Genomic DNA, 22,151 nt, shown 5'->3' with positions numbered 1-22,151 from the left:
ATCCATTCATCTTTTGATGGACACTGAGGCTCCTTCCACAGTTTGGCTACTGTGGACATTGCTGCTATAAACATTGGGGTGCAGGTGTCCTGCCATTTTAGTTCATCTGTATCTTTGGGGTAAATCCCCAGCAGTGCAATTGGTCCTGGGGTAGCTCTATTTTTAACTCTTTGAGGAAACTCCACATAGTTTTCCAGAGTGGCTGCACCAATTCACATTCCCGCCAACCATACAAGAGGGTTCCCCTTTCTCCACATCCTCTCCAAAATTTCCTGTTTCCTGTCTTGTTAATTTTCCCCATTCTCCCTGGTGTGAGGTGTATCTCACTGTGGTTTTGATTTGTATTTCCCTGATGGCCAGTGATGAGGAGCATTTTCTCATGTGCGTGTTGGCCACGTCTATGTCTTCCTCTGTGAGATTTCTGTTCATGTCTTTTTCCCATTTCAGGATTGGATGGTTTGTTTCCTTGCTGTTGAGTTTAATAAGTTCTGTATAGATCTTGGAAACTAGCCCTTTATCTGATACGTCATTTGCAAATATCTTCTCCCATTCTGTAGGTTGTCTTTTAGTTTTGTTGACTGTATCCTTTGCTGTGCAAAAGCTTCTTATCTTGATGAAGTCCCAATAGTTCATTTTTGCTTTTGTTTCTTTTGCCTTCGTGGATGTATCTTGCAAGAAGTTACTGTGGCCGAGTTCAAAAGGGTGTTGCCTGTGTTCTCCTCTAGGATTTTGATGGAATCTTGTCTCACATTTAGATCTTTCATCCATTTTGAGTTTATCTTTGTGTATGGTGTAAGAGAATGGTCTAGTTTCATTCTTCTGCATGTGGATGTCCAATTTTCCCAGCACCATTCATTGAAGACTGTCTTTTTTTCCAGTGGATAGTCTTTCATGCTTTGTCAAATATTAGTTGAACATAGAGTTGAGGGCCCATTTCTGGATTCTCTATTCTGTTTCATTGATCTATGTGTCTGTTTTTGTGCCAGTACAACACTGACTTGATGATCACAGCTTTGTAGTACAACCTGAAATCTGGCATTGTGATGCCCCCAGCTATGATTTTGTTTTTTAATATTCCCCTGGCTATTCGGGGTGTTTTCTGATTCCACACAAATCTTCAGGTGATTTGTTCCAACTCTCTGAAGAAAGTCCATGGTATTTTTTTTTAATTTTTTAATTTTATTATTTATGGTAGTCACAGAGAGAGAGAGAGAGGCAGAGACATAGGCAGAGGGAGAGGGAGAAGCAGGCTCCATGCACCGGGAGCCCAACATGGGATTCGATCCTGGGTCTCCAGGATCGCGCCCTGGGCCAAAGGCAGGCTCTAAACCACTAGCGCTACCCAGGGATCCCAGTCCATGGTATTTTGATAGGGATTGCATTAAATGTGTAAATTTCTCTGGGTAGCATTGACATTTTCACAATATTAATTCTTCTAATCCATCAGCATGGAATCTTTTTCCATCTCTTTCTGTCTTCCTCAATTTCTTTCAAAAATGTTCTGTAGTTTTTAGGGTATGGATCCTTTACCTCTTTGGTTAGGTTTATTCCGAGGTATCTTATGCTTTTGGGTGCAATTGTAAATGGGATTGACTCCTTAATTTCTCTTTCTTCAGTCTCATTGTTAGTGTATAGAAATGCCACTGATTTCTAGGCATTGATTTTGTATCCTGCCACACTGCCGAATTGCTTTATAAGTTCTAGCAATCTTGGGGTGGAGTCTTTTGGGTTTTCTATGTACAGTATCATGTCATCTGCAAAGAGGGAGAGTTTGACTTCTTCTTTACCAATTTGAATGCCTTTTATTTCTTTTTGTTGTCTGATTGCTGAGGCTAGGACTTCTAGTACTATGTTGAATAGCAATGGTGAGAGTGGACATTCCTGTCTTGTTCCTGAGCTTAGGGGAAAGGCTCCCAGTGTTTCTCCATTGAGAAGGATATTTGCTGTGGGCTTTTTGTAGATGGCTTTTAAGATGCTGAGGAATGTTCCCTCTATCCCTACACTCTGAAGAGTTTTGATCAGGAATGGATGCTATATTTGTCAAATGCTTTCTCTGCATCTATTGAGAGTATCATATGGTTCTTGTTTTTCTCTTGTTGATATGATGAATCACATTGATTGCTTTACGAGTGTTGAACCAGCCTTGCATCCCGGGATAAATCCCACTTGGTCATGGTAAGTAATCTTCTTAATCTACAGTTGGATCCTATTGCCTATTATCTTGTTGAGAATTTTTGCATCTGTGTTTATCAGGGATACTGGTCTATAATTCTCCTTTCTCGTGGGGTTTTGTCTGGTTTTGGAATTAAGGTGATACAGGCCTCATGGAATGAATTTGGAAGTATTCCACCCTTTCTATGCTTAGGAACAGCTTTAGTAGAATAGGTATTGTTTCTTCTTTAAACGTGTGATAGAATTCCCCTGGGAAGCCATCTGGCCCTGGACTTTTGTGTCTTGGGAGATTTTTAATGACTGCTGCCATTTCCTCCCTGGTTATCGGCCTGTTCAGGTTTTCTATTTCTTCCTGTTCCAGTTTTGGTAGTTTGTGGTTTTCCAGAAATGCATCCATTTCTTCTAGATTGCCAGTAGTCTAATATTTCCTATATTGAAAATCCTCGGTCCAAATACGTTCCCTTGTGAACTGTATGTGTAAAGTGGAATTACTATCTCACAACACTGTACAAACTCTTCCAAATCATGTAAGTGGGAAATCCAGTATCTGAACTGAATCAGACCACCTCTAGGATTGTGTATTTTCACCACTTCTTTCTATGACCTCTGTTTCATAGATACAAAAAATTGTCAAAGGGGGATATTGAGAAAATTAATCACAGACAAAGGACAGTGTGACCAAAAACTCACAGATGTCAATCCCCATAGCTAAGCATTCAATGAATCTAGAGCACATTGTCAGGTCAGTGCAGTGAGATAATGAGCACTCAGGTTGTAAATGGGGTCTCCTATGGCAGGTTATTATGTTTGAACTTCAAATATAGATTAAATACAATTTTATCCAGGAAACAGTAATCCATAGAGTTAGGATGCAAAATATTACTTAGAAGGATTGGGATATATCTGTCTTTATATCTTATAGAAATGGTAACATTTGTGTGGTTTTGCCCCACATTTATAGTTTTCTCCATATAAATTCCTATCCATGTCATATTTTATTAGGCTTCTATTTCTCTAATCCTAGTCTGGTAATTTTGCCAGCAATCGCAAGGGATTCAATCCCAGGGGACAATTTATATTAGAAAACTGACTTAACTCATTTTTCTAATTTTATAAGCAGCTAAAGTCTTAGTATAAAACAACTCTCCTTGGACTGTATTTTTTTAAAGCACATAGAGCTGTGCTGCTTGATTGTTTTTCCTGTCTCTATTCCTGTGGAAGAATGCAACATTAAATATGAATTTTGTTTTGATTTCAGTATGTGTTGCAGTCAAATGAAAGAGATATGGTAAATGGTGGCTGAGAAGTGCTGGCTTGATACGATATGCATCATGTGGTCCAATCTCTGAATATAACAGGAAAAGAAACTCAGCAACTTTTTATTTTTTTATTTTTTTTACTGAAAACTATTTTTTATTGCAGTTTTTTAATTTTTAATTTTATTTTTAAAAAGATTTTATTTATTCATGAGAGAGAGAAAGAAAAAGAGAGAGAGAGAGAAAGAGAGAGGCAAAGACACAGGCAGAGGGAGAAGCAGGCTACATGCAGGGAGCCCGACATAGGACTTGATCCCAGACTCCAAGATCCTGCCCTGAGTCAAAGGCAGGTGCTAAACTGCTGAGCCACCGAGGGATCTCACGCAGTTTTTTTTTTTTTTTTTTGATGTTCCAAGTTTAACCTTGCAACCTTTAAATGGATCTTGGATATCCTTAAAATTATCTAGAAGATCCAAGGCATTTAAAATTTTTCTACAAAATGATTATATAGTTGGTTGATAAAATATCATGTCTGTTTCTGCCATGGGTTCTAGGGAATGAATGAAATGGACTTCTGAAGCACAATGAAAACCTGAGGTGAGTGTGGCATGTTGGTGAAAGTTTATTTTCAGAGAAGAACCCAAGATAGGCATCAGGGTGTTAAAAGGCTTGTTTCTGGCCAGCAGCATCCTGCTATTGGACAATGGCTGTTTCCTGGAGTTTCAGTTCTTAAAAAAAAAAAATGAATAAGGGAGACCCTGCAAAATATAGCTCCTCTCTGTCTCTCTGTTTCTCTCTCTCTTTTCACCATCCACTCCCACAAACACACACATACATAAACATGTAATATTAGAATGGATATAGCATTTACTTTTTTTTTTAACTTGTTATGTTTCCCATAGAAATATGGAGCTATGTAAAGGATAAAAACTGGAGTCTGTGCTACTTTAACCACTCAAGGTGGATACGCAGAGCACCTCCCTTTATTTCATTACTTGAACTTGTGAGTGATAGGTGCTTATTGTTTTGAAGGTATTGCAAAAGCAACCTTCTCCATGTCCTTTAGATAATTGCAGAAAGCAGTTATGTTGCTCAGAATGCCTTCTTCAGGTCCATGCCATCTGATGCTTTCTAGGCAGCCTTTTACCCACATTCCCAGTTAAGCAGAAGGAGTAAACTCAGTACATGCTCGTTCTGTAGCAGTGGTGAAATCAGCAGGTTTTCCCAGAGGAACTGATGTGATGTGGGGAGTAAATGAAGAAAGTTTCAAACTCCATTAGAAGCCACCATTCCTTTAACACTCTGAAATGCATTGGGCTATGATATGGGATGGTCTTGGAAAAACAGAGACATTAAGACAAATACACCTAAGGTTTATCATTATCTTTTTTTTTCTGGAATGGTTCAAGTAGAGAGGCATATGACCCAATCTGCTCCTTGGCAGGAATCCCAGAGTATCTGTGCTTTTGTCTGTGATAATGTGTACTTCAGATAATCTGTTTCACTTTGACAGGATATTTGGCTGGATATTAGCATTTTTTTCTATGTCAATAAGTGATGCATGAATCATTAGATAATTTCTGCATTTTCTATTTATGGAAGTGTCTTGTACATCTATCCTGTCACTTTACTTTCTAGATGGCCTGTCGCCTTTTGGATTACATCTGCATTTCCATGTGTCCACCCTTGATTTTTTGTGTGTTTCTCTTCAGACAGAAGCTTTACAAAAGGTAAAAGCTATACAAAATTATTCCATATTTAATAGCAAGTTCTGTGTCTTAATAATTCTGCCATTGGCTTCCTGATAAACCTTGGAAGTTAAAAAAAAGATTAAATTCTTTGAGACTGGCTTATTCAAATGAGTATGGTCCAACTTATAATAAAAAAGATACATTCATAAGCCCTTGCAGATAGCAACTTTTCTTCATTTTTGCTATATACTGAAGCACTAAGGTAGTCATTTTCTAACCATATTCAAACTTTTTTCTCCTCCTTCTAGGAAAGACATCTCCTTCTCTGTCATTTGGAAGGATGTTTTACCCGAACAGGAGCATTTTTCACCCAGCCACATTCTTCCTCGTTGGAATCCCTGGTCTGGAAGGGGCCCATGCCTGGATCTCCCTGCCTTTCTGCTCTGTTTACCTCGTGGCTTTACTGGGCAATGCCACGATTTTGCTAGTCATCAAGATGGAGCAGACCCTGAGGAGGGAGCCCATGTTCTATTTTCTGGCCCTCCTTTCAACTATTGATTTGGCCCTTTCCACAACCTCTGTGCCCCGAATGCTGGGAATCTTTTGGTTTGATGCTCATGAGATTAACTTTGGAGCTTGTGTGGCCCAGATGTTTTTAATCCATGCCTTCACTGGCATGGAGGCCGAGGTCCTGGTAGCCATGGCCTTTGATCGCTACGTGGCCATCTGTGCTCCCCTCCACTATACAACCATCTTGACATCGCGAGTGCTGGTCGGCATCAGCATGTGCATTGTGATTCGTCCAGTTTTATTTACACTTCCCATAGTCTATCTCATCTACCGGCTACCCTTCTGTCAGGCTCATGTAATAGCTCACTCCTACTGTGAGCACATGGGCATTGCCAAACTCTCCTGCGGAAACATCCGTGTCAATGCCATCTATGGGCTCTTTGTGGTCTCTCTCTTTCTGCTGAACCTGGTCCTAATTGGCATCTCTTATGTGTACATTCTCCGAGCTGTCTTTCGCCTCCCATCACAGGATGCTCGGCTAAAAGCACTCAGCACATGTGGTTCTCACGTTGGAGTCATCTGTGTTTTCTATATCCCCTCAGTGTTCTCCTTCCTCACTCACCGATTTGGACACAACATACCACGCTACATTCACATTCTTGTTGCCAACCTCTATTTGGTTATCCCACCATCACTCAACCCCATCATTTATGGTGTAAGGACCAAACAGATTCGAGAGCGAGTGCTCCGTGTCTTTGCTAAAAAGTAGGTACTCTTGCCTTTGTTTACCAAGCATATTGACCTTGCAAGGAAAATGTGTATTCTTTTCAGAGATTTCTCACTGCCTAAATTTAGTGATGCCAAATTATATTTCAGAGCATTTGATGTTGGCTCATTATTGATTCTATGATTTGAAGAATCTTCAAAATATTTAAAGTTCAAGGAAGCAAGAACTTTTTGCATTATTTCACTCTGTGTGAGAGTGAACAGTCCAACCAATGACCCTTCCCATCATTACATTTGTTAACAGTGCTTTTGTTCTCCCCCCAAGTTTTAAGTCTTATTTTTCCCTCCATTCAACAAAAGTAAGACAAGAAAACATACAACAAATGCCTTTGTTCTCAACATGTAATTAAAAACTATTATTACTGTAATTTATTTATCTTGAATAAATTCAAGATAAATGTTTTTTGAATAACATTCAAGATAAATAAATTACATGAGACATTTAAGTTGAAAGCACCCAGTTCTAGTTTTTTCTTATCCTAAGAGACAGGAATGATGACTACATACTTTTCATCTTTCTTAGAGTCTAAATTGTTCATTTTTAATTCAATAATTTCATGGGGTTTGGGATTATGATTTTTTTATTTCATGTAAATGGTAATGCATTGTATATCATTTCACAGACAATTGTTTCACTTAATATTAAATGCAAAGATCTATGTTGATACATGTTAGTATTCCTCTTAAATGTACTAGAATCATTCATTTGGATTTTATCTTTTCATCATTTGAATATATGTATAATATTTTAGTTATTTTTTTAAATTTTTATTTATTTACAATAGTCACGCAGAGAGAGAGAGGGAGAGAGGCAGAGACATAGGCAGAGGGAGAAGCAGGCTCCATGCACCAGGAGCCCGACGTGGGATTCGATCCCAGGTCTCCAGGATCACACCCTGAGCCAAAGGCAGGTGCTAAACTGCTGCACCACCCAGGGATCCCTATTTTAGTTATTTTTAATTCAGAATTGATGTTGAGATATCTTTCTGAATTGTTTTTGCACATATTTGAAAAATTCTAAAGTTTCTACACTTAGAAGAAGTAGAAGTAGGATCATCAGATAATAGATTCTGGTTGAATAGGTCATGTTCTTGTTTATTTTTATGATGTTTATTTACTAATTTCCTTGACCCTTCTCCAGGTTTTCTGCCTAGTCTCAAAGCATGAGATTTTGAATACACTTGACATATTAACACTTTACTATAGGTCCTTTATATTTAATAACTTATTTTCATATGACAGATTAAAGTTTTAAATGAAATAAATACTTATTATAATACCTGTAACACAGCATTTTATCACTTTCAAACTTAGGGCTTCTGCATAGCTGTATTATATATCAACATCCCAACATCTATGTTGTTATTTGGATGTGTGTGTGTGTTAGGTTTTACTTCTAATTTCAATCTAACTGCAATTTATTTGGAGGTGAAATCTAAGAAAACGAAATACTTTTCTGTTTCTATTTCCAACCTGTTGAATAACATAATTGACTTAACAATTCATCACTTCAGAACTGATTTGCATTTATTCTTCTCATATTAAATTTCACCTTGTGCAAGAGTCTGCTTTTTATTTATATCATTGGTCTGTCTGTTTGTTCTTGAACCTGTATCACAATGTTTTCATCACTACAGAATTATAATATATTTTAATAACTTTTAGAGCTGATTAATCCTCCTATGATTTTTTCACTCTCCCTTTGTTGTTCAAACTAATTTGTAGGAAAATAAAATAACATACTGTCATTTTGCCATAGTTAAAATTACCCTGATGGAATTTTTTGAGTTCACTTGTTCCTCAGTTTATTTACTATTCATTGATTAAATAATGTGTCTTTAATTACTTAAAATATTAGCTGAGAATTAATTATACTCCTCACCTGGACAAAGACAGATGATAAAATGTGTTTGGCATGACTGCACTATGACTACCTTGCCAACACTTTGTTTCCAGAATTCTCTTCCCTATTAAGTTTCCAGTTTAGAGTTGGTCACATCAGAAAGGCATAAGCTGTGGGAGCAAATGTGAAACACCAGCTACTATTTTCTGTAGTTCAATATTGTTTACAGGTAGTGACAGTCCAACCAGAGAAACAGTGATACTAGAGGATTCTACTTTCTCCCCATGTCCTTCAGCTCTACACAAAGCTCTCCATGGCTACCGACCTACTCATCAACAGGGATCGCAAATCTGCCACTAGATATTTTACTGAAAACACAGAAGCAATAGGCCAGGGATAACAAATCACCTTCCTTAAATTTCTACACTCACTCCCTTTGTGTTCCCACCCCAGAAGCTGAGGGTACCTCATCTTCTGCAAACACCAACTCATTCATGTAGGCCTAATCTGGCTGGTAAATTGTTTTTAGATCTTTTTCTCCCTAGCTCCTCCCACAATTATATCTAATTCCTGTAATAAATCATTTATTCCTTAATACTCATTGTAGTTCTGAACCCTAACTGCCATTAAGTATAGGTACTAAAAGTGCTTCCTGGGCAACAAATTCTTAAGAATGGAATTTAGAATTAGTTCCTTGTCTAATTAGCCTTAGAGACAGTAGGGCCTCTGCTGCTATTGGCAAAGGAGACATTGATGGTATGCAGGATGCAGTGTACTCTTACTAACCTCTATAACCAAGCACTTAAAGAACGCAAGGCTTTCAGTGTCCAAGTATTTCTGCCAAATATTTTAGTAAGAATAAAAAAAAAAGGATAGATTTGTTCTTTCTTTGATAAAGAAGTTGGAGAATGTGGATAAAGGAAACAATGAGCTTTAAATATCCAACCCAAGGCTCAGGCAAGAAAACAGAGCATTTTTGACTACACTAAAAAACAAAACAAACCAAAAAAACAAAATAAAACAATCTCCTAATCTCCTGCTAGGACATTTATTAGATAGAAACAGAATTCTAAAAATTGGAACAGCATTGTGCGAGTAGACTTCAATGAAGGAAATTCTGAGTTCTGCCAAACCCCCTTTACCATTAGAAGCAGCTTTTCTTCTCTTGTATGAGGTAGATAATTTCCTCCTCTCCAAAGAAAATGTAATATCTTTCCCTGAGGTAGTTGGCTTAAAATAGATTGGTGATCTGTGCCATGAAAAATTGCCACCACTCTGCACGGTTTCTGAGAAAAGTGGTATCTAATAGGAATAAAATGTGGGTCATCCATGTAATTAAGGTTTTCTATTAACCATGTTATGAAAGCTAAAAAATATATAATTAGTTCAATAGCATATTTAATCTAACTTAATATTATCCAAAATTTATTTAAGCATAAAATCAATATACATATCAATTAAATATTTAATATCATTTAAATAATAAAAGTAAATCTTCTTAATCTAGTATTTAACACATAAAACACATCTTATTTTGTACACTAAATTTTCAATGGCTAAAATAAAATACAAAACAAAACAAAACATGCCAAACTGAAAAATATTTTATACTGCTTCAGACTTTAAACTTTAATTGAAATAAATAAATATTAAAATACATTCCTTCAGTTGAATTTGTCACACTTAGATGTTCAATAATCATATATGGATAGTGTCAGTGTGTGAGAAATTACAATTCTAAATCTATGATTGGACACAAATGCCTGCAGGGAGTAAAATATATTAACCAAAAGAATTGAAAGATTTCGCCACTTTATACAATAGAAATCTGGGGAACATGTGTGATACTAAATTCTGAGTACTGGATCTGAGTAGTAAAATTTATGACAGCATGAGGCTGAATTGTAATAAGAGGACCTTAAGTAGAGATTCTGGACTCAATGCATTTGGGAATCATTCTAACAGTTGGACAGTAGAATGAAACTTATACTCAAAGATGGTCTTCAGTAAAATGAAATGCCAGAATTACCCTGAAGAAAACCATAAAGGAAATTTCCCGAAGACTTCCAGGAACACAGAATGTTAGAGTGGATTTATTCTACATGCCTGCTCAACCAGCCTATAACTCTGCCTTAGAGGCCCTAGAAAACACTCTCCTCAAGAAGGCTGTGGGAAATATATTCCTGAGGAGAATCTGGTAAGCCAGGAGAAGTTCCTTTTGGGCTACTTTCTGCAGGTCTGGAACGATGTCAGGAATTTCTGCTGTGTTTCCTGAATTCAATCTTGACACAACTCTGAAACGTGGAGCCCACTGAAATGGAGGCTATCTCCCCCTGAAGAAGGATCTTACTGAACAGCCACTTATACACTGGTCTTCCTGAAGGGGACATGTAATCGTTTATCAGCAAGACTGTGCATTGAAAAAGAAAAGAAAAGCTGGAGGCATCATAATTCCAGACTTTAAGCTATATTACAAGGCTGTAGTCATCAAGACAGTGTGGTATTGTCACAAAAACAGACATATATTTCAATGGAACAGAACAGAGAACCCAGAAATGACCCAAAACTGTATGGTCTACTAATCTTCAACAAAGTAGGAAAGAGTATCCAGTGGGAAAAAAAGACAGTCTCTTCACCAAATGTTGTTGAAAAAATTGGACAGTGAGATACAGAAGAATGAAACTGGACCACTTTCTTATACCATACACAAAAATAAAGTCAAAACGGATGAAGACCTGGATGTAAGTCAGAAAACGACCTAAATCCTAGAGGACAATATAGGCAGTAACCTCTTTGACTTCAGCCAAAGTAACTTCATACTAGACATGTCTCTGGAGGCAAGGGAAACAAAAGCAAAAAGGTAGTATTGGGACTTCATCAAGATGGAAAGCTTTTGCACAGTGAAGGAAACAATCAACAAAATTAAGAGGGAACCTTTGGAATGGGAGAAGATATTTGTGAATGACATGTCTGATAAAGGGTTAGTATCCAAAAATCTATAAAGAACCTATCAAACTCAATATCCAAAAGACAAATAATCTGGTTAAGAAATGGGTAGAAGACATGAACACACATTTTTTCCAAAGAAGATATCCAGATGGCTAACAGACCCATGAAAAGATGCTCAACATCACTTATCATAAGGAAATACAAATCAAAATCATCATGAGGTGTCACCTCACAACAGTCAGGATGGCTAAAATTAACAACCTAGGAAACAACAGGTATTGGTGAGGATGCAGAAAAAGGGGGTGAGAATGTAACACACTGTGGGTGGGAATGTAAACTGGTGCAGCCACTCTGGAAAATAGTATGAAGGTTCCTCAAAAAGTTAAAAATAGAACTTTTTTCCACTCTCCAGTTTTCCTGTATTTTCTCTATTTCTGATTTTCTGTTAGAAAAGGAATTATCAGAAACTAGGGACAGTGTCCTATGTATATTGCTGGGGTAAGGACAAAGAATGTCCTTGGGTGAGCTATGTCCACAATCAGTACTTCCCTCAAACTTCCTACTTTCACCAACTCCCATCATTGTCTTTCTTGTATATCCTCCTGGTATACAAGGGAAACACCTGAAGTCTTCCTTGTTACCTTGTCTTCTTCCATCATCCCAGTAACAAAGGGATGCACATTGCTGTAATAACAAGTATTTTGGCTCTGAGATTATTTATTATGGGTCAAATCCTCTTGTGCCTAGTTCAGTTTAACATTTGTTTGATGGTATTTATCTACAAGTGTCTGTTTAATAATTTCATGAGGATATCTATTGATTTTATTTATTTTTTTATTTTTTTTATCTATTGATTTTAGAGATGAATTTCTGAATTTGAAGTCATGTGAAAATTAGTATCAAATGAAACACACTTAAGTCCGTTGGCATATGATGGTTCTTTATGTTAGTGCAGCTCTGTTCAGAGACCCACATCTGTCTTTCTCTGCCTTAATGGTTTGTTTAGGTTTGTCCTTAACATGCTCAATTTGGGAAGTCCTTACATTTTATATTAATCCAGACACTAATCTTTGCTAATAAAAAAGTAGCAGAATATAGATTATTTTGGTTCAGAACTACAGAGGATGTTCTATTATTCCTTGGCATTGGCTCTGCAATTACTTGCCATAAAACTTTTGTTCCTTAGATTCAAGCTGTGTCCAGTGTCAGGAACTTTCCCTTTTCTCTCTCCGATAGGCCAATACAGATAAGAAACAATATCACTGCCTTCTCTTGTACTCTACTAAGTATGAACTAATCATCTGAAAGCATTATGTTTTTTTTCTTTCTTTTTTTTAGTAATAATTTTATTTTTTATTGGTGTTCAATTTGCCAACATTTTTTTTTCTTTCTAGGAATGAATTGGATCTCCTCATATTCCAGCCAAATTCAGAATTCCCCATCAATCCATCATTCTCACTTTTTCTTTTAGGCATGCCAGGGCTTGAGACTACCAATGCCTGGATTTCCTTGCTCTTCTGTTGTATTTAGATTTTAGTTCTTATTTGAATGTAACAATTTAAATAGTGATACAGGCAGACAGAATCCTTGTGACCCCTATAGTATTTCTGGTTCTATATTTGGCTTTCTCCACATCCTTGGCACTACATATCTTTTGGTTGAACACTCAAGAGATTGGCTTTGGGACTCTGGGGCCCAGATGTTTCTCATACACAGGAATGGTGTCTTCAGGACTTCTGCAATGACTTTTGACCATTCAGTGGCCTTCTGTGCACCACTCCACTACACCATCATCGTGATAGTTTATTGCACTGAGTGCAGTTATGCTCACACTGTCTCCAATCTACCTAATCCAGTGTCTGCCTTTTGTGATGCCCACAATATTGCCCAGAAAACAGTGAGCACATGAGCATTGCCAAGTTGGCTTATGCCAATTTTCAAATCAATGCTATCTGTGATCTCTTAGCCACTTTTTTCCTTGTCCTCATCCTGGTACTGCTGGGAATCTCCTATGGCTACATCCTCTGGGTTGTATTCCACCTCAAATTGCAAAATGCCCATCACAAGACACTGAGCAATTGTAGCTCTCATGCTACAGTCATGTTTGTTTTCTACACACCCTCTCTCTTCATTTTTTAAAAAATGTACTCTACATGGATAGAACTGGAGGGTATTATGCTGAGCACAGTAAATCAATCAGAGAAAGACAATTATATGGTTTCATTCATTTGTAAACTATAAGAAGCAGTGTAGAGAATCATAGGGCAAGGGAGGAAAAGCTGAATGGGGGGAAGAAGTCAGAGAGGGAGACAAACCACAAGAGACTCTTAACAATAGAAAACAAACTGAAAGTTGCTAGAGGGGAGGTGGAGAGATGCAGTAACTGGATGATGGGCATCAAGAAGGAGACTTGATGTGATGAGCACTGAGTGTTATATGCAATTGATGAGTACTGAACTCTACATCTGAAACTAATGATGTACTATATGTTGGCTAATTGAATTTAAATAACAAAAAATGTACTAGTGTACATTGTTAATAACAGGGGAAACAGTGAAGGTTGCATAGGAACTCTGTACTACCTTTCAATTTTTCTGAGATCAAACATTTTTAAAAGTCTACTTAAAATAAAAAGGAAAAAGAATCATAGGATTTGAAAATTTCTGGTTCTTCTGGCGGTGAACACATAATTTGGTAAACACTATTTTGGAATAACTGAAACAGCAGTATCACATGTATGAAATTAGTGTTGCATTTGAAGGAATCAGAGAGGTCTTGCGGTTGTCAAGGAATTATCAGAGCAGGGTAAAAAAAAGGAATCTAAAAAGAAAGTTTGGCATTTATGGTCACTTTTCTTTAAAAATGCTTGTCAACTCTTGCATAAGATAATTAAGAGGATGAATCAGATTTTCTTTAGATTGCTTTGCCAGTTGGAACAATATTTTACTGGAATATGGCATCTAGAGAATATTAACAAAGACCTTGTCCATGCCACGGAATGATTCCCACTTGTTTATGAACTTTTGCATGTGTAAGAAAGTTATAAAAAATATGCTAACAATAAACACTAAAGTTGGGACAGTAGTACTTCTACCTGCTGAGGAAATGAGACAGGAGTACAGAGCATGCCTCCATTTTAATTCATGTCTTATTTGTGCTGAAGCCCAAGTGCACAGTTTACTTAAATGACTTCCCATATTCAAGATATTTCATCACAAGAATTGTTAGATGCAAACACTTTGGAGAAGTCTGCAATGACTTATGATACATTTGTTGGATACTGGAGATTAGGAAGGCCCTCATGAGAAGTGTAAGAAAGTGAACGCTAAATGAAGGGCAAAAGGGAATGACGTGCTGGGACCTTGAGATGCATGTGGGAGCTTGAGTCTGTTTTGGCTCTGTGAAGAAACATGAGGGAATTTATTTGTAATAAAGTGAATAGGGAGCACCCCAAAGTTAGTGGAATTTTCTAGTTGTTATTAACATTCATTAAATACTTATTGTGTAAAAGACATCCTATCAGGCAAACTACATGTTACTTCACATAAAACATATGAAAAAGATACTATTTTATTTCCTCTTTTCCATATAAAAAGAATATTAGAGAGGCACCTGGGTGGCTCATTGGTTGAGCACCTGCCTTTGGCTCAGATCCTGATCATGGGGTCCTGGGATTGAGTCCTGCATCAGGCTCCCCCAGGGAGCCTGCTTCTCCCTCTGCCTATGTCTCTGCTTCTCTTTCTGTGTCCCTTATGAATAAATAAAGAAAGTCATGTTTTTAAAGAATATTAGACGTTAATGAGAATAAGTAGCTTGTTCAAAATCACACAGTTAGTAAGCAGATGAGCTTGCAATTAGAATCCATTCTGCTTGAGCTTTATCACATTAGAACTGATTTCTAGAGTGTTAGAAGTATCATAGTGGTGATGGCCAATCTTCCAGGCAGTGACTATATTTGGTTCACAGGCTCAGGTGCACATCACTGATTCTGGATAGTTGGCATCTTTATCCGTATAGAAGAGCAGAACTCCCTAGTGGATTTTTTCTACCTAGTGTAGGACCTGGCTCAAAACAGGGACCTCAAGGCCCTCCTGTCCTTCACAGATAAGGCCCTAGAGAGTTTCCGTTGGAGGCTATCCTTTGGGGAGCATCACATGAAGGATATAACTCTATTTCTTATTTGAGAACATATGAAAATAGAGAGATCAAGACAGGCTCAGAATCGCTTATGGTGCACAGTTTGGTGAGTGGGCTACACCCTTCCCCAGCCCATGGGCAGGATGGTAGCCAGAGCAGAGGGGAAGAAAGGAGAAAAGATAGAAGTGTCATAAAGCTGAGGAGAACAGAGGGGCTGAGATTAGGTGTATGGCACAAAAGAAGTTCTATATGTATACGTAATAACAAAAATATCACTAACTCTTGTTTGCATTTTTATTTTTTCAATCATTATAAGATTAGATGTTTTAATCTAGAAAGATTTGTCCATTGTTTTCTATCAGGATAAGGTGCAAGAAAACCAAACAAACCCTACATGTGTTCTCTCACACTTCAAGGATAGGGTAATCACAAGTAAAAGACATAGAAAGTAACAGTAGAAAGAGTCCACTGTGTTTCTGAGCACTGCTTTGTGCAGTGCATATTAAGGCTTGACCTCATGCTCAGTAAGAGTATGTGTTGAATAAACAGTTCGTAGCACGTGTGGACACTAGAAAAAAAACATGGCATATCTGTAGAAGTCACAAGGTTTTGTTAATGTATTTCCTTGTATAACATTGGCATATGGCACCATCTCCTAGGGTTCAAGATTTTTAGGTTGTAGTTCCTTTGATGGGCATACATTTTGTGTCAGAAAGATAGACCATTTTTTGAAAATTGGAATATATCTTATATGTAGCATCATATAGATTTAGGTGTACAACATGTTAATTTGTCACATTTATATAGTGTCATATGATTGTCATTACGGAGATAATTAACACGTTTATCATATTACATAATTATCCTTTTTTACTGGTTGAAACAATGAAGTCCTAGTCTCTTAGCAAATCTTATGATATTTATACAGTATTGTCTATATTCACTACACTGCATTAGATCTTTAGGGCTTAATTACTGCTCCTTGTAAGTTTGTTCCCTTAAGCAACAGTGACAATTTTATGCAACCACAAAGATTTCCCTACTTTAGAAGCTAAACTTCCTATGATAGACAGAAACCCTTGGGTTCACTTCACTGAATATCTCCATCACTCAAGACTTAAGACTCTTTTTAGGAAATATCCTATATGATTTAAGCTATATTTCATTATATTTTTATGAAAGAAATCTTACAGAGTACTTACATTTTATTAGCTATTTAAATAACAGAACACAAAGATCACAGTTACAATTGTCTCTGTATTGGACAACTTTAAGTTTATTACTAAAAAAAAGAATACCACATATCTTTTCTAATTCAGTAGGTTGCTTTGTTGTTTCATTGATGGTTTCTTTCACTCTGTAATGGAAAAAGATATTTGCAAATGGTATATCTGAGAAGGGGTTAATATCCAAAATATATAAAGAACTTATACAACTCAGCAGCAAAAAACAAAAAACAAAAACAAAAACAAAAAAAAACACACAAATAATCCAATTGAAAATGGCCTGAGGATCTGAATAGACATTTTCCCAAAGAAGACATACAAATGGCTCATAGACTCTCAACATCACTAATCATCAGGGAAATTAAATGCAAACAAAATCGCAATGAGATACCATCTTATACTTTTCAGAATAGCTCAAATCAAAAAGACAGGAAATAACAAGTGTCAGCAAGTATGTGAGGAAAAAAGAACCTTCATGCCGTACTGGTGGGAACACAAGTTGATGGAGCCACTGTGAAAAATAGTACAGAGGTTCCTCAAAAAAATAGTATTACTATATGATCCAATAATTCCACACTGGATATTTACCCAAAGAAAGTAAAAACACTAATTTGAAAAGATATATGTACTCTATGTTTATTGCAGCATTATTTGTAATAGACAAGATAGGGAAGCAACCCGAGTGTCCTGCAATAGATGAATGGATAAAAAGATGTGGTGAGTGGGTGTATATATATATATATATATATATATATATATATACCTATATCTGTATATATGTATATATATTACATATGGAATATTACTCAGACAAGAAAAAATTAGATCTTTGCTATATACAATGACATGGATGGAGCTAGAGAATATAATGCTTAGTGAAAGAAATAAGACTGAGAAAGGCAAATACCATATGATCTCACTCAGATGTGGAATTTAAGAAACAAAATAACAAAAAGAGGACAAGACAAAAAGACTTAAATACAGCAAACAAACTGGTGGTTGCCAAAGGGAAGACGAGAGGGATAAATGGGTGAAATAGAAGGAGGGGTGAAATTGCTGTGATGAGCACTAAGTAATGTATAGAATTGTTATTGTTGAATCACTGTACTGTACACATGACGCTAATATAACACTGCATGTTTATTATACTTCAATTTAAAGAGCTCCCTTAAAATATATATTTAACATTCTCTTAACTGATATGTCAGGCTCAATACTAGGTTTTATATATACAGATATAAGTAAGAGAGGGTTTCTTTAACATTAAAGGGCTGCCTATACATTAGACTAACACAACAGGTAAATATAATTTCACATAATTTTGTAAAATGATAATTCCGAAGAAAATAGGTATATAAAGGAGAGATTATCCTATCAGTATTTCTTCCTCACTCTCTGAATTTTCAGGAAATTTTATTTCTTCTCTTTTTCTGACTACCTTAATCAACATCTGAGGCTTTTTGTATTGCTTTTCTCTTAGTTTTTAAAACGTTATTGTCAGCCACTCTAAAATATACCTATGAGAGATGGAAGATCAATTTTTACAAATATAATTATTATTATTAGAATAATTTAGATTTTCCTTAACAGCCAGGAGAAAAACCAATCCCTTCACAATAATTTTTGTAACCACTACTTGTATTGATTTTACCATATGCAAAATGTAAGCAAACTGTCACCACAACTTTTATGTATGTATAGAGAAACATAAGAATAGCTCATTGTTCACATCTTACAACCTTGTATACACATTTATTAAGTTAAATAAAGATGATATTTGAGATTTAACCAAAGACTTATCTGACAAAAAGATTTTGTTGTCACATCTGTAACTTTTTGTTGCCCAAAAATGATTATCTCTTAGTTCTCTAGCAACCCGTCTTTTTTTATTGAATAAGTTTGCTATCAACAGTGTGTAAATAAATTTAAGGTGTACAACTTTTACTTTACTAACAGTTATATATTGTAATATAAATGCCATTGTAGTGATATTTATCACCCTACCCCTAGCTTCCTGTCTTAACACTCCATGTTCTTGACAGGAAGGACACATTCTGAAGCCATGGGACATGCTCAAAAATGTGTTAAAATGAAGAGGCTCAACTGAAACCACTTTATATATAGTGAAACCACTATATAATACCCACTTTCTAGTATTTTCCTGCCTTCCCCTTTCTCACTGTATTTCTGGATTAAAACATTTCTCAGACTACCCAAGGCTTTTGCATTTAAGCACTTATTTATTTATTTAAAGATTTATTTATTTGAGAGAGAGAGAGCACGAGCAGGAGGGGCAGAGGGGGAGACAATATCAAGTAGACTCTGCCCTGAGCATGGACCCCAATGTGGAGCTCAATCTCACAACTCTGACATCAGTTGTGACACCTGGGTGGCTCAGTGGTTGAGCATCTGCCTTTGGCTCAGGGCATGATCCCAGGGATCCAGGATGGAGTTCCACATCAGGATCCCTGTATGGAACCTGATTCTCCCTCTGCCTATATCTCTGTCTGTCTCTCTCTGTGTCTCATGAGTAAATAAATAAAATATTTAAAAAATAAAAAACTATTCTGACATTAGGGCCTAAGCTGAAACCAAGAGTTGGATGCTTAACTAACTGCACCACCCAGGCACCCCTGCACTTAAGCATTTAAATGAGACCTTTCCATTGATATGGGCACTCTCCTCTATTTGGCTGGGTATTTTTGGCTTAAATAAAGGCCAACATTTATCCATTTCAACAAATTCTGTCACTTTTACTCTGCCTTTAACATAACAGAATTATAAATCACCAAATACTGGATGAGAGAATATTTGCTTTATCTGCTTTCCACTATAATAGTGGGAGAACCAGAAAGACTCCCTTGAGATTTACAACATTTTACTAGTTACAAATAGATTGGTCATTATGAGATATAGACTGTTCCTCATAGTCCAGTGTAATTTATATTTTCTCCATGTGGTATCCTCCTTAGTACTTAGGTTGATTGATGTTTTGTTTTTGTTTGTTTGTTTTTGAGAGAGAGAGAGAGATGGAGAGTACAAGCAGTGGTGGGAAGGATAGAGGGAGAAGGAGAAAATCTTAAGCAGGCTCCAAGCCCAGTGCAGCCTGACATGGGGCATGATTTCTTGACCCTGAGATCATGACCTGAGCTGAAATCAAGAGTGGAACACTTAGAGCACCTGGGTGGCTCAGTCAGTTGGATGTCTGCCTTTGGCTCAGGCCATGATCTCATGGTCCTGGGATCTAGTCCCGTATTGAGTTCCCTGCTCAGCAGGGAGCATGCTTCTCCCTCTCCCCACTGCTTGTACGCTCTCTCTCTATATCAAATAAATAAATAAAATCTTGAAAAAATATCAGGTCACCTAGGTGGCCCAGTTGGTAAGTCTTTTTAAGACACTAGTTGGTCACTAACATTCATGAATGAGGTAAATAATACGTTATTAACATTCTATGTACCATCTTAGTTGGCATGTAACCCACTTTGGATATCAGTATGTTAAAACCTCTGAGGATCATCATTCAAAGATGATGAATTTAAACATTTCCTCCTAGCATGTGGTTTTCAGTAATCTCTAGAGCTCTTTTGGAAATTTAAATACAACCACAAAGGAGAAACAGTTTTGTATGTGTATGTGTGTGTGAATGTTACATGTGTTTTTGGTTAGGATATTTAATCCACAAGCAACCATTAAGTGTCATTAATACATATGGGACAAACTCAGGTTAGTAAGCAACTAAAAAATCATGATCCTGGTTTACATCATAGCTATGTGAAAAAGGGACAGAAATAAACTATATGGAGTGTAGTGAGTATGTATGCTTACATATATGCATTCATATGTATATGTGTGTATTATCTTTATTCATTAATTAATTCACTAATTTCCTCATTGTATGTGTGTATATGTATGCATATATATGTAAATAAGTAGATATAAAACATATACAATAAAACAAGGTCTTGAATAGAATAAGTGAAATGCCTTATGAAACAAATATTTGAGTAATAAAATTGATCCAGCTTTCAGCAACTAAATTCTAGTTATAAACATTTTAAAATAAAAAAAGTTTTAGGATAGAGGTTTTCAGTTATTCTTGCAGCAAGACTATTGATGAGATTTTTGATAATGGGATAAACAGATAAGATATCCACTTTTGTTTTGGTTTTTGTTTTTTTGCAGTAACATAAACATCATCATAACTGACTGGTACCTTCCAATATGGATCAGCACACATCTGCAATGGCACATTCATATGAAATCAAAAGCAAGATGTCTCTTTCCAATCAAACTCAGCTCCACCCCTCCTCCTTCTTGCTGGTGGGAATCCCAGGACTAGAAACAGTCCACATCTGGATTGGCTTTCCCTTTTGTGCCATGTATCTGATTGCACTCATAGGAAACTTCACCATCTTGTTCATCATCCAGACTGAGCACAGCCTCCACCAGCCCATGTTTTACTTTCTAGCAATACTGGCTACCATTGACCTGGGACTGTCCACAACCACTATCCCTAAGATGCTGGGCATATTCTGGTTCGGCCTCAGGGAGATCACTTTTGATGACTGCCTTACTCAGATGTTTTTCATTCACATTTTTACTGGCATGGAATCAGGAGTCCTTCTTGCCATGGCTTATGACCGTTATGTAGCTATCTGTAACCCTCTTCGTTATAACACAATCCTTACTAACAAAGTAGTATCTCTTATTGGTTTTGGGGTGGTTGGGAGATCTTTTTTCATTGTACTCCCCTTTGTATTCCTCATCTTGAGACTGCCCTTTTGTGAACATCATGTCATCTCACACACATACTGTGAGCATATGGGTCTTGCCCGTCTGGCCTGTGCAAGTATCAGAATCAATATTATATATGGTCTGGGGACCATAGCAATCCTGGGGCTTGACATCATGGCCATTTCTCTGTCCTATGTCCAGATTCTCTGTGCCGTTTTCCATTTCCCCTCCCATGAGGCCAGGCTCAAGTCTCTCAGCACCTGTGGCTCCCATGTCTGTGTAATTTTGGCTTTTTACACCCCAGCCCTCTTCTCTTTTTTGACACATCGTTTTGGCCAAAATGTTCCCCACTACATCCATATCCTTCTGGCCAATCTGTATGTAGTGATTCCACCAATGCTCAACCCTGTCATCTATGGAGTCAGAACCAAGCAGATTCATGAAAGGGTGCTCAGAATATTTAGCCAGAAGTAAATAATGGCTGAACATATCCAGTTTTTAGCCAGGGAATTAAATGTTAACATGTATGCATCTGAGGAATGAGAAGAGGCCTTAGAAAGGGAAAATGAGGTAAGGCCATCATCACTTACTTGGAAGGGTGCCATTTTTTGTGCATCAGCCATTCAGGCAGTGAGAACAGAAGCTATGAACTCTAAATATCAAGGTGCATGAGCAACTGTTCCATATTATTTTTATGAAGATGAACATAAATATGTTCATGGTTCCCAGAGATCTGAGGGGTGAGTTGCAGAAGACATTTTTCCAAAAAAAAAAAAAAAGAAGAAGAAGAAGACATTTTTCCATTTCCACTATGAGTGCCAGGTATTCCCTCTTCCTTCTCCGTCTC

At 36.9% G+C, this 22,151-nt stretch overlaps 2 protein-coding genes across 2 annotated transcripts; both read left to right on the top strand.

Annotated features, from left to right (window-relative positions):
* The first annotated feature begins 5,459 nt into the window (after positions 1-5,459).
* LOC121476331 (olfactory receptor 52J3-like) lies at positions 5,460-6,398 on the top strand. The gene has a single exon (XM_041730262.1). It carries the CDS (start codon positions 5,460-5,462, stop codon positions 6,396-6,398), a length of 939 nt encoding a protein of 312 aa, XP_041586196.1.
* A 14,438-nt stretch (positions 6,399-20,836) lies between these two features.
* LOC121476335 (olfactory receptor 52E2-like) lies at positions 20,837-21,778 on the top strand. Its single transcript, XM_041730265.1, has one exon. It carries the CDS (start codon positions 20,843-20,845, stop codon positions 21,776-21,778), a length of 936 nt encoding a protein of 311 aa, XP_041586199.1. The 5' UTR covers positions 20,837-20,842.
* Positions 21,779-22,151: the final 373 nt, after the last annotated feature.

The sequence above is a fragment of the Vulpes lagopus genome, chromosome 15 (assembly GCF_018345385.1).
Source record: "Vulpes lagopus strain Blue_001 chromosome 15, ASM1834538v1, whole genome shotgun sequence".
Lineage (NCBI taxonomy): Eukaryota > Metazoa > Chordata > Mammalia > Carnivora > Canidae > Vulpes > Vulpes lagopus.
The sequence above is the reverse complement of the archived record's forward strand: the minus strand, read 5'-3'. Positions and strand labels throughout refer to the sequence as shown.

Excerpts from the sequence above, each read along its gene's own strand:
- LOC121476331 (XM_041730262.1), top strand. The coding sequence starts at position 5,460 with ATGTTTTACCCGAACAGGAGCATTTTTCACCCAGCCACATTCTTCCTC.
- LOC121476335 (XM_041730265.1), top strand. The coding sequence starts at position 20,843 with ATGTCTCTTTCCAATCAAACTCAGCTCCACCCCTCCTCCTTCTTGCTG.